Here is a 13,632-nt window from a genome sequence, read left to right as displayed (position 1 = left end):
GGCTTCTTCCGGGTCGCGGTCGTACGGCGAACGCAGTTGCCTTGGAAACCGCGGCCATGGCGGCGCCGCCGCGGATCTCTAGCCGTACCGCCCAGCGCGAGGAGCCAAGCTGCTCCGCAACCTCGTCGATCACCCGGACGTCAGTGCGCACCGCGTCCTCCGGGTCCCCGGAGCTGACTGTCTTGCCGGGGCAGGTCGCCGAGCCGCCGGGCAAGAGCCTGTGGGAGCAGATCTGCGAGGGTAGGCTGCCCGGACTGGCCGAGAGGGGCGGGCCCCGGGCGGGGGCCGCGTGCTTTGCGCACCCACTGTGCGCCAGGCGGCTGACGTGCGAGGCCGCCGGGCAGCCGCGTCGCGGGCCGGCTGGCCTCCGCATTCTACGCACGGGGAAACTGAGGCTCAGCGCGGCCTCCAACCTCCATCCGTAGTCAGGTCAAAGGCAAGGGGATTGCAAGGGAAGGCAGGATAAAAAGAGCCCTGTGGTGTGGACGACAGGTTCTTCAACCTCATTTAGTGAACAGGAAAGAATCGTTGGTGCCGGGATGGGCACCTTGTTCAAAACGCAGATTCCCAGGCCCCGCTCACAGATGTTCAAGGGGATCTAGGAAATCTGCCATTTTAAAGGGCACGCCAGGTGATTCTAATGCAGGTAGTCGGTGGCCCACACGTTGAGTACCCGTTGGGAGAACAAATAGATTTTAATTCCTTCTTGCTTCTTACTTTCCTTAACACCCCCAAATAGAGTTTGCCTCCCCTTGGTTTGTGGCCCTACACATACCTGGGTCATGAAGCCCTACAGTACTCTTCACCTACGTTGGGCAAGTTATTTAATATTACTACTCTCTCTGTAAGTGGGAGTAATAATGGCACCTGTTTCATGGTGTAAGGAGGATGGAACCAGATAGTCAAAGAAAGTGCCTAGCAAACTGCCTGATTTACAGCAAGAGCTAAATAAGTGTTCTTAATGAGTAATGTTGGGTGGTGGGATTTTTTTTTTTTCCCTCCACTAGACTGTAAACTCCTCAAGGTCAACGTCTCAGATTTTTCATTCTTGCGGCCACCATCACTACCTCAGCTGTTTGAAACAGCTCTGCCCAATAGAACTTTCAATAATCTATGCCATCAAATATGGTAGCCACCAACCACGTGTGATTATTGAGTGTTTAGAATGTGGTTAGTGCAACTGAGAAACTGAATTGCTCATTTTACTTAATTTTAATAAATTTAAGTAGCCACATGTGGCCAGTGGCTACTGTGTTGGACAATGCAGGTCAGTAAATGTTACTGAATGGAAAAAAGAATGAATGCACCAGTATATGAAAGAGTGATGAGTTGAAAGAAGTGGGGAATACAGAAGAGAAAGAGAATAGTGGATTCACTGTTGGTAGATACCCTTAAACGCCATCTGTTCCAACGCCCATCCAGTGCTTAAATTCCTTCTCCAGTATTACATTGCACTAGAAAAATCTGTTTTATTTTGAATGTTCTCTTTGTAACTTTTAACCTTCAGTCCTTACCCTTTCATGCTATGACCCTGGGAGCTAATCACTCTACTACAAAGAATCTGCTCAAATATTTGAAGGTAGTTATTGTGGCCGTCTTTTTCCCAGAGCTTTCACTTCTCCAGGCCAACCAGCTCTTCATGATCCAATTTACTAGTGGGGTGGTGTTGGGGAAGTTGTTCAACCTCATCCATAAGAAGAGGGTAATTGTACCTACCTCACAGGGCTGTTGTGAGGACCAAATAAGATAATGAATGCAAAGGTGCTTAGTACAGTGCCTGGCGTTTAGCAAGTTGTCAATAAATGTCCATTATTGCTGACCAACATGCTTTGTGTTGTGTTTTACAGTCAGAGTTTAATTTGGTCAAACAGGCCTGCAGGGAGAAAGCAAAGGCAAAGGGTTTCTGTGCTTTCTGAAAAGCAAGTGAATTGACACCACTTATAACATGATCGAGTTACAAAATGAAGTTAATGAGGTCAACATTGATGAATTATACACATGGGCACTGTGATGGTTGTTATAACCTAGATCAATAAACTCCATTCTTAAACATCTAACAAGTGCAGTTTCTATAATATAGCACACATATAGTGAGTAAATTCGGTTTCTCACAATGAACAAGAAAAAATAGGCTTTGTGGTAATCCTATGTTTGAGGTTGGGTATTACATTCTATTAGGCCATCTCCATTTAAAATGCAAATTGTCATAGAAAACAGACCTGCCAGAAATTCAATTTCATGAAGACAAAATACAAAATCAGTAAATGTCTAACTTAAACAAGACCTTTAACCCACCTGGCTAGTGTTCTTTTGTATGTGTGTGAATGCCTGCCTCTGTGATAACTTATATGTAAATGTTCTTTCGTTTTCTTCCTCATCTTTTCCAGTGACAATGAAGAGCTTCGTATTCTCAAAAGGACTGTATTATTATCAATAAACTTCTTTCCTACCAAAGCTTCTAGGTGAATTTTATAGTAGCTTGTGACTTATGGTCAACTTATGGTTTTATGGTTTTAACCAAGACTAAGTGAAGGTATTTGCAGCTTACAGGTTTCTATTTTGATACTGCGGTGATTACTTTTATCAACATCCTTATTACTGTCTTTGGTTCATCACTTAAGTCAGTCACTCTCTGGCTTCAGCCCTCAATGCTGTTGTAAATTCTAGTCCCTCATCCCACCTGCCAGATACCGACGTGGATTCAGTTCTGAATCAGTGCTTGTTCCTCCAGCACAGCAACTGAGCAAGCCGGAGAAAAATGACCCCAGCTGGCTCTCAGCACTGCTCAGCAATCACATCCATCAGTACCTTCTCCGGTTGCCTACATCTACTAGTCCACGTGTTTAACTCCCTCCTCAAATGTTCTGTGGCACCACTTAGCCTAAGAGGCATTCACTAGAAGAGGTAGGCAATCGGGAATTAGGCAGTGTCCTTTTGCCAACGAACATGTTTGCACCTGTACACATGGAAGAAGTATTCACCCTGCTACTCATTGCTCAGCTCTCCATCTGTGCTTTGGTACCGTCTCCTGCAATCCTAGGATCCTGCTATATCATCACCTCCTCTCCTACATCTTTAGCTTCTCTACTGCCTTTTCCTTCCAGACACCCTCTGGTCTGTCATCTCAGGAACAATCTCTACCTTAACCCCATATCCTCTTCTAGCTGCTATCACTCTCTCTTCCCCTCTCAGCCAGGCTTCCGTAAGGAGCACACTGCCCTTGTTTATACCACTTTTATTCCCGTTCCTTTATTAACCCACTGTAGACTAGCTTCTACCTTGTTTCTCTAAAGAAATTATACATTCAGACCAGTGATGGGAACTGTTGTAAATGCTGGGCCAGGCATGCCTCCAGGCCCTATTCTAGACACAAACAACTTACTCTCAAATCTCAAAGACTGTCACCATCACTCACTCAACTGCCCAGTCCAGAAACTAAGGATTCATCTTACTTCCCTTTCACTTTCTATGATCCACATGCTCCTTTGCCAGTACTTAACGGTATCTAGCTGCTTAGCATCACCACCCTGCCTTGCCTCTCCACCTCTGACAGTCCTCGTGTCTACTGCCTTAGATCAGGCCCTTACCACTCCCTTTCTTCTTAGGTTGTTGCTGTAGCTTCTTATTTGGGGCAGGCCTCTTTCCACACCATATTCCACACTGTATAACAGGAATCCCTCTAAAATTTAATCACATTATGCTATGACCTACAGTGATTTTTGTAGTTTTCATGATAAACTCCTTAGCTTAACCCTTAAGCCCCTTAGTGATCTGATCCCAGTTTATTGTTCTTGGTTCATCACATACTATTGGCCCAGATCATCCTAATGGCAAAGATTCATTGAACTGCTCTTCACATGCCAGACACTTCGCTAAGTACATTACTTTGTAATTTAAGCCTTACAGCAACTCAGTGAGGATTGTGCCTGTTGTACAGATGAAGAAATTGAGGCTTGGGTTAGGAAACTTGCCCAGAATAAGTGGCAGAACCAGGTTCAGACTCAGGTCTGTTTGACAGTCAAGTCCAAGCCCATAAGTGAGATCCCAGCATGCTTCAAAGTGTGGACTGGGAGTACCTACATCAAAATCTCCTGAGTACTTGTTAAAATGCAGATTCCTTGGCTCTATCCTCCCCGACCTGGTGACTCAGATTCCTTGGGGGCAATTCCTTGAGCTCTGAATTTTAAACACTCCAGGCAAGGTACAAGGCACAGTACCATTGTCTTATACTGTGTACTTTGAGTCACACCAAACTATTTCTCCAGTGCGCCATACTGTTCCTCTCCTCCATGCCTTTGCACGAGTTTTGCCTCTTACTGGAACATCTCTGCCTTCTCATCTCTTTATCTCTCAAGATTCAGTCCAAGTGGCGCTGCTTCTGGAAAGCCTTTCATGATTCCTCGGGCCAACTTCAAAGCACCTTGTCTTCACTGCTCCTAGAGCTCTGGGTGCAGCATTTTCACATCTCCTAACCCTTGGCTTACTAGTCGCCCCCTCACCAGAACTTGAGCTCCTCTGCCCTATTCATCTGGCTCTCCAGCAACCCTGGACAACCCCTCGCCATAGCATCTGCCCACCAAATGTTCAACAGATTCACTTCCAGCTTCTTCACCTTCCTGGTCCATCCCCTCCCAATAGGCTACTGTGGGTAAATGTTGTATTTTAATTACTGTTTCCGTTAGGAACACGTTCAGCTGCAAATAACAGCCCAACTCATAATGAATGGCCTAAGAATAAAGACATTAAATTCTCACATCCCAGAAGTGTGGAAGGGAGAGGTTCCAATTTTGGTACAAGGGCTCTGCTCTGCCAAGAAGATTCCAGGCTCCTTCTGCCGGCTCTTTCTGCTCTGGTTCTCTCGCAGAATGTTGCCTTTGTTGTATTAAATGGACAACCACTTTCACCTGTGCTTAGAGTAATGTTCATTTAACATGCATATAACATTAATTCCCCTAATCAATTAATCTTATTTATAAGCTTCACTAATTGAAAGATTGTAAACATTTATAAATTTGACATACCTGATTTTCTTAAGCACTTCTAATGCAGAACAGAACAGACAAGTTTTTCTAAGCCCCGAAGCAGCTCTTAGAAATCTAGTTAATCAAACTATGGTAAATCAAATTGTTTTAGAGAGTTCAATACTCTTTACAAACTAAATCAAATTCTCTTTTGCCTTTCAATGTATCAGTACCAGTCTTTAATCAATTATGTATTTCAAATTAAAATCGCAAGATGAAACTGATGAATTCTCAAATACTATTGCGGCTTTAAGTAATAAACAACATCAGATTCCCTGGAGCTAATGTTTTTTCTCATACTTCTACATAATCATTTCAACATTATATCTTTTTTTTTTTTTTTTTTTTTGAGACAGGGTCTCCGTTTGTCACCAGGGCTGGAGTGCAGTGGCATCACTATAGCTCACTGCAACCTCCAACTCCTGGGCTCAGGTGATCCTCTTGCCTCAGCCTCCAGAGTAATAGGTGTGTGCCACCATGGCTGGCTAATTTTTTTATTTTTTGTAGTGACATTGTCTCAATATGTTACCCAGGCTGGTCTCAAACTCCCCGACCTTAAGCGATCCTCCTGCCTCAGCCTCTCAAAGTGCTGGGATTATAGGCGTGAGCCACCATATCCAGCCAACTGTATATCTTTTGTGGTAATACAATGAATAAGTTTGTATCTTTTCCATCAAATTTAAGTGAACTCCTAAGCAATTTCATTGGGAAAAAATACAAATGGCAAATAATAAAGAACTACAAATAAAAGTTAAATATCATTTTAAATATGTATAAGACTGATTAGAGAAACTTTCTTTCAGTAAGTATGGCTTGCTCTTTTTCTTTTCTTTTTTTTTTTTTGAGACACAGTCTCACTTCTGTTGCCCAGGCTAGAGTGCCAAGACATCAGCCTAGCTCACAGCAACCTCAAACTCCTGGGCTCAAGCGATCCTCCTGCCTCAGCCTCCCAAGTAGCTGGGACTACAGGCATGTGCCACCATGCCCAGCTAATTTTTTCTATATATTTTTTAGCTGTCCAGATCATTTCCTTCTACTTTTTTTTTTTTCAGTAGAGACGGGGTCTCTCTCTTGCTCAGGCTGGTCTCAAACTCCTGACCTCGAGCGATCCTCCCGCCTCGACCTGCCAGAGTGCTAGGATTACAGGTGTGAGCCACCACACCTGGCCTATGTCTTGCTCTTGTAACCACACAAAGGTATAAATGTATAGATTTTAAACCCAAATAAACAGTTTTCAAACTATATCAATGATTCTTGAGACAATGGGGAAAGAAGGATGAATATACATGCTTGTCTGAGGGAAAAATAAAAGTGGTAGAGCTATATCTGGTTTGGTAGGCAGAATTCTACGATGGCCCCCAAGACTCTTGCCAGCTACTGCACACACTTCTCTGTTATTCAGTCAAACACACATCTAGGTGGTGCTATGAAAAGCAAAATTTTCTAGATGTATTTAAAGTTTTTAATCCGCTGACTTTTAAATTAGGGAGATGATCGTAGGTGGGTCTGACCTAATCAGGCAAGCCCTTAAAAGAAGTCAGAAGTCAGAGAGATTCAAGCAGAAAAGACTCTCCTGCTAGCCTTGAGGTAGCAGCAACCATGTCGTGCGTTGACCATGGCAAGGACCTGAGGGTGGCCTCTAGCAGCCGAGAGAGGGTCCCAGCTGACAACAAACAAGATAACAAGGACTTCAGACCTACAACTATAAGAAACTGAGTTCTGCCAACAACTAGTGAGCTTGGAAAAGGACTCCAGCCCTCAGATAAGATCCCCAGCCATGGCTGGTGTCTTGAATTCAGCCTGATGAGAGACACTGACCCATTCTCGGACCCTTGACTCAAGGCAATTGTGAGATAATAAATTCACATTGTTTTATGTCATTAAATGTGTGATAATTTGTATACCATAATAGAAAACTAATACAGCTGGCACTGGGAATCACAGTTGCTAATGAGCCTATTGTGCTTGTCGCCAGCCTGATACTCAGGAGTCAAAAAGTTAAGAGGTTGAGAAATGCTATGCTACCTAATTAAGTAACTAGGTAATGGAATAGAATTTGTGTCTACTACAACTATCTCCCATAAATACCATCTTGCCCAGAAATTTATTTTTCCTCATTCCAATTGCAAGTGACTCTGCAATTGCCTTTAAAACATTGCTCTTTCCAGAAATATTTTTACCAGTCTTTGTTTTAGGAATGTAACTAATACAGCCCCTGAGCATTTTCTGTCCCTCTCTCAGCCATAGCTGTCGCTTCCCTGTAGAACCTGTGTAGACTGTTGTTGGCATTAGTCCACCTTCCCATAACCCCCTCCATGTCCTCTCCCTCCCTTTATTCCTTGTAGTTGTCATAATATTGGGGCGTAATCTGAAGTTGTATCCTCTGGGAGAAAGACTCTCAGACTCTTAGATAAAGCCTTGATTCTTTCATGTGAGAGACTGATCATCTCTTACCTGTTTTAGATAATAAGGTGATTCATGTTCATTATTAACCTGTAATGGCCAGTTTTTGTTTTTCATTTCTGTATACCTCCAACCAGAATAAAATTTAAGAATGTTTTATTCAAAGAGAAGGAAATTACATCGCCAACTGCAATGAAGTATGGGATTGAGGATTTTTTTCCCCTTCTCTTTAGAGTATGAAGCTGAGCAGCCTCCCTTTCCAGAAGGATACAAAGCCAAACAAGAAGCCGTGATGACTGTGAGTATTGCCCAGGACTCAGCCTAAATAAGAGACTCTAAGATGAGAACAGACCGACGGCCAGTGGTTGGCAGACAGTGTCATGAGTTAAGGAGGTGGGAAAGGGAAGGCACTGGAGCTAGAACCCGAAACTCGGGGCCAATCCTAACTCTGCTACTAATGGTGCCACTTAGAGGGTGTCACATGATCTCTTTAAGCCGTAGTTTCTGCATCTATGAAATGGGACAAGTAATCCTTGACTAACTCCCAGGGCCTCCGTGGGGCTCAAATGAGACCCTGGGTGAGAAAAGTCTTTACGATGGATCTCACACCATGTCCATGCTGGGGATACTTGCAGAGAGTGCAGGTTCCTCCGCATGCTGGAGCAGGGGGGCAAGAGCAAGACTGTGCTAAGGAGAGAGGGCCAAGGACAAGGCAGCCAGGAAGAGAGTCCCTCAGGAAGTCTACCTTGTAGTTAAATAGGGACTTAATGGAGTTTAAACTTTTTTTAAAAAGCAAGGTTCTGAGAGATAAAGGAACTTGAGCAAGGTCACAGGGATGGAACCAAAACCTGTATCTCTAGACTTCTGGTAACTTCCATTACTGCAGCTGCCCCTGACATAGGATTTTGGTGTCTGAAACATCCTTCTTATTCTGTGATTGTTCCTTTTTCGTAGCATCCTGTCCTTGCTTTATGGATATAATTCTTTCTCAAATTTCTCTGCAGATACTAATTACAGTTCTGTTCTCTGAATTATTAGTGCTTCTTCCAGGGTCAGTTGTTCCATTTATAGATCTTGATCTTTGTCTTTTATGCATTGATTTTCTTGATCTGAGTAGAGAGCTTAGTTTATTTAAAATTTAAAATGGAGGCCTGAGTGAATTTTTCTCTATAGCTGGTATGTTAGAGTTCTCCAGAGAGACAGAAACAATAGGAAATATATATAGAGAGAGGTGAGAGGGCATTTATTAGGGGAATTGACTCTGTGATTGTGAAGGCTGAGAAGTCCCATGAGAGGCCATCTGTGAGCTGGAGAACCAGGGACGCTGGTGGTGTGGCTCAGTCCAAATCCGAAAGCCTCAGAACCAGAGGAAATGATGGTGTATCTATTAGTCTGAGACTGTGACCAAAGGCCTGAGATCCTCAGGAGCCACTGGTGTGAGTCCTGGAGCCCAAAAGGCAGGAGTTCTGAGGTCCAAGGGCAGGAGAAGGAGGGCATCCTGGCTCTGGATGAGAGCAAGAAGTCACCCTTCCTCCACCTTTTTGTTTCTTCCGGGCCCTCAGCTGATTGGATGGTGCCTGCCCACACTAAGGGCAGATCTTCTCCACTCAGTTCAGTGACTCCCATGCCAGTCTCTTCTGGAACACTCTCAGACACACCCAGAAATAATGCTTTACCAGCTATCTAGGTATCCCTAATCTGGTCAAGTTGACACCGAAAATTAACCATCACAGCTGGTGCAGTTTTCTTCTACTGCTATACATGTGGGTTTGTTTTCTGGGTGGGGCTCTTCTATGAACAGAAAAACACTGCCTGGGAGCTCATGGAGAGTGACTGTCGACTGCAAGATTTTCCTTCCCGGTGAGCAGGCAGAAAGTCAGTATTTTGGGATTGGGCAGGGGGGTCTCTCCAAATCACTTTTTTTTTCTTTTGGCCACCAGCATGGTACCCTACGTAGTTCTAAGTAGTTTTGTTCCTTCCCAGGGCTGTTTGTTTCGTTTGTTTACAGAAGAGTCATTGGAAAGGAGGGGGAGCTGGCTATATAATAAAATGCTGGTGTGAACATAGCTTCATGCATATTGTGGGGGTGAAGCAGAGGTGGGGAAGGTGGGCAGCAGGCCAGTGGAGCCCAGCCAGATTTCCTCTTAACACCTGCGTACCATTCCCATCTCATCCCCGCCCTGCAATGCCTGTCAACTGTGAGTGTTGATCCCTTTTGAGATTCTGGTAGGAAGATGGACTTCTGTCCTCTGGGGCAGTTTCCTCCTGTGGCTCCCTTCCCCTCTCACTTATCGAAACAGGCTTCATCCCTGTTTCTTTTGGATATGTTTGCAAATCTCTCATTTACAGATGGCCCTCCGATTCTTTTCTCTATGAGGGGTTTATTCCTTGACTGTCGTTTATAGGTGTCTCAGGGGGAAGGCAGACAAAGATTTATGTTCAGCGTGCCCCTTTGAACTTAACGTCTGGTACAGAATTTTATTCCTTTGTAAGGTTATAGGAGAAAATACAATCATTTATACTGTTTACGTGAATTGACCTTCCTCTCCGACCTACCACCAGGTTTCACCATTGGAGGAGATGCTGTCCCATGGCTTCAATATAGAGCACTGTTTTCCAGTTCCGCATTTCCCTGTGACCTCATATAAACCCTGTCCTGAAGAAAAAGTGGAAATAGTCGATCCAAAAACATGTAAGTAAGGAAGTGAGATTTCATCGTTTGTAGTTTTGGGCTTGTCACATTGCGAAACCACAGGGCGGGGATGGGAGTGGACAGATACACCTCACGGAGACCACGTAAATACGTTCCTGTTTTAATTTTTATTTTTAAGAGAAGTATGCTTTATTCCACTGATTTATCTTTCAGGTTAAAATGTAATAAAGATAATAAGTGACAACAAGCATACTTTGATCCTACATTTAAATACAAAGGGGGGAGAGAGAAGAGTAAGCAAATGTAAAAAGGAGAAGAAAGCGTCACGCTGCCTGGCTGTGTGTGTTGAAGCCAGAGGTGGAGTCTGCAGAACTGAGTCCTGGTTCTTTGGGCCCTCCTGGTGCTGGGCCCTCTCCTGCTGGCTTGTTCTGTGCCCTCTGATAGCAGGCTTTGGGCCTGGGCCAACCGCTGCGTCCACCACTGTGGCCACAAGACCCTATGCATTATACTTCCCTTGCTTTTGTCCCCCTGGCCACACTGGCCTCCTTGCTGTTCCTGCCTTGGGAACCTGGCCTTATGTAGGACCCTGCCTACATCCTTGCCAGACTACAGAGGCTCAGAGGGACATTTCAAGTTTCTGTAGTAATACAGCCCAACTTAGCAGTCTGGTGCAAAATGTAAGGTTTAAGGTCATGTTACTGAATGGACGGTACCTTTTTCTGGCTCAGAAGTAAACATTTCTCCCAGATCAACTTGGGCCATTTGGGATTTGCAGTGGGAAGTTTTGTTTGTTTGTTCTAGGTTCCCCCAAAGAATATCTGGAAATTTTCATCTTTCCAATTCTGCTTCCCGGAATGGCCAGCCTGCTTCACCAGGCAAAGAAAGAAAAATGTTTTGAGGTCAGTTGTTTGGCAGGGTTTCTTTATTTTGAAATTCTCGATAATTCATTTTTATCGGAGGACAGCTCATTATCTCAGTACCATCAAGTTGTTCTCAAAATGATCCCTGTGGGAGGGAAAGCCTGCATTTTGGGTCACTTACCCAACCCCAGCCACACCACCTAGCTGTGCTCATACACGCGCTGCCATCTGTCTGGCCACTGGGGCTCCGGAGAGGTTTTCCGCCTTGCTTGGCCTCCCAGCTTGCTTTTCCTGTGCATTTGGCATCCACCGGGTGTCGGGTCCTCTGCTCCTGTTTATCACACGTGCTGGTGAAAGCTCTCCTCACCCCTTATCTGGCTCTGGATGGATCTTCCCCCTCTGGCCTCTCCCTACCCCACTTCATGCCAACTGTCACGCATGTAACTTGCTTCCGGAGAGGTCTGGCACACAGTAAGTGCTCAGTAAGTAGTAGTCATTACCACACCGCAGCCAGTTATCTGTGCAAACGGAGTTCTGATCCTGGTGCACCCCCTTGTAGATACCCACAGAGGCTCCGTCTAGTCTACAGTTCACAAGATGCTTTCGGTGTATGTGTTCCCTGCATAGTCTTGAATTCTAGAATTTGGATGACCCACACAAAGAGAGTAAAACAACAACATTTCATATTGACCAAGCACTTACTCTGTGCCAGGCACTTTGCTAAGTGCTTTGTCATCATTATTTCAGTTAATCCTCACAACAGCCCTATAAGGTTCTTCCCATTATTATTATCTGCATTCTGCAGATGATCAAACAGAGGGACAGAGGTTTGGAATGCAATCAGAGTTGCATGGCAGAGCTTGAATCCAGATTAAATGATTCAAAATTATACTAAAAAGGTTGACAGTAATTACAGTGCAAAGCCCGATCAGTATGACACGTCCGGGGTCTATGAAAGCATTCAGAGTTAACGGTATCACCTGAGTAGCTGCTCTTCAGCACGGGGCCCCTGTCTGAGAGGACCTGCGTACTGCCCTGATGGTACTTATAGATACTAAGGAGACAAAGTTCTCACGTGTTCTAGCAAATACTCGATTTTTCTTTAGCAGTGCCTTGGCATTACACTGCCCCTCCTGCTTCTTAATAACCGCATATTACACCTCCCCCTAGTTTCCTGCCACTTGATCCACTCAGCATAACATTCCTCCGACAGTCCTCACCTGACAGATATGTCTTCCCTTGAGGCAAAAATGCATTCTGAGACATTGATCAGAATTTGGGCAGCACGGTTATGAAGGAAGAATTTGGGGTACAGCCCTGGGCCACAGCACACCATTTGGCAGTGATGGATCCACACAACGAAGCCAGCAACCCTCAGCCTGGCCTTTCAGGGCCATGCCCTGTCTTTTCCTTCCACTCTCATGTCCCTCTGCTCTCCTTCCCTGCTGGTACCCTCCAGCCAAACAGAACCACTCCGAGTCCCCTGCACCAGCCCCCCACTTCATGGCCTCTGTGCATCTGTTCCTTCTTTTTTTAGAAAAAAATCCTGGAACTCCTCTTCTCTGCATATTTAAGTTCTACTTGTTTTTCCAAACTCAGCTCATGACTTCTCTCCAAGGCTTCCAGTCCCTGCTGGGCCCAAAGTAGAAGTAATTGATCCCAGCTCTCAGATTTCAGAGTATTTCATCTGTTCCTCATTTTATGGCAAATTAAGACATCCTTAATTAAGACATTCTTAAGCCACATACACTTAATTTTATATGTGTCTGTCTCCCCCAATATTTTAAGTTCCTTGAGGACAGATTCTCTATCTGATTTATTTTTATTTTATTTTATTTTTGAGACAGGGTCTTGCTCTGTTGCCCAGACTGGAGTGCAGTGGTGGGATTCATAGCTCACTGCAGACTCGAACTCCTGGGCTTAAGCAATCTCCTGTCTGAGCCTCCTGAGTAGCTGGGACTACAGGCATGTGTCACCACACCCAGCTAGTTTTTCTTATTTTTCTGTAGAGATAGAGTCTCACTATGTTGTCCAGGCTGGTCTCAAACTCCTGACCTCAAGTAATCCTCCTGCCCCAGCCTCCCAAGTAGCTGGGATTAAAGGTGTGGGCCCCTGCACCTGGCTTGATTTATTTTTGTATCTCTACTCAATGCCTAGTATACTCTACCCAATACCTAGCATATAGTGAACATATAGTTGGCTCTCAATAAATGTTGAATAAATTAATGTGTACTTATACATCAGAGAGCATCATTATTACAATGTCCTTGACCAAAACCTAGCTCTCTTTTCTCTGGGAAGGCTGTTCTGTTGGATTCATCCCTAGAGGAATGCCCTGGAGGGGAGAGAGAAGAAAACATCCATCTGTTTCATGAGTTTAGCCAATGGGGAAGAGCAGTGGGTGGCAAATGGCACAGCCTGACTCCCTCTTATATATTAATTATGCAAGTAATTTGTAAATTGGGCCTTGATTTATAGCATAGTAATTAAGATCATGACTCTGGAGTCAAAGTTACCTGATTTTGAAGTCTACCTCCATCGCAGCTGGCTACACAGCCCAGGACAAGTCATTTCATCTCTCTGAGCCATTGTCATTTCTTTATAAGTAAAATGAGGTTGATCAGAGCACCTGCTCATGGGATTATTATGCGAATGAAATGAGGTAGCTCATGCAAAGTGCTTAGGCCAGTCCCTG

The 13,632-nt window shown here is 44.5% G+C and overlaps 1 protein-coding gene across 1 annotated transcript in view; it reads left to right on the top strand.

Annotated features, from left to right (window-relative positions):
- Window positions 1-56: 56 nt before the first annotated feature.
- Window positions 57-13,632, top strand: part of IQCK (IQ motif containing K) — an 81,419-nt gene continuing 67,843 nt past the window's right edge. Inside the window, exons 1-4 of the mRNA XM_069486447.1 lie at window positions 57-240; window positions 7,658-7,722; window positions 9,987-10,116; window positions 10,879-10,976. Of these exons, the coding sequence (XP_069342548.1) occupies window positions 57-240; window positions 7,658-7,722; window positions 9,987-10,116; window positions 10,879-10,976 (477 nt within the window). The remainder of the gene's footprint in view (window positions 241-7,657; window positions 7,723-9,986; window positions 10,117-10,878; window positions 10,977-13,632) is intronic.

Source organism: Eulemur rufifrons, chromosome 14 (genome assembly GCF_041146395.1).
Source record: "Eulemur rufifrons isolate Redbay chromosome 14, OSU_ERuf_1, whole genome shotgun sequence".
NCBI lineage: Eukaryota > Metazoa > Chordata > Mammalia > Primates > Lemuridae > Eulemur > Eulemur rufifrons.
Note: the sequence above shows the minus strand (reverse complement) of the source record. Positions and strands in the feature narration are given on the sequence as shown.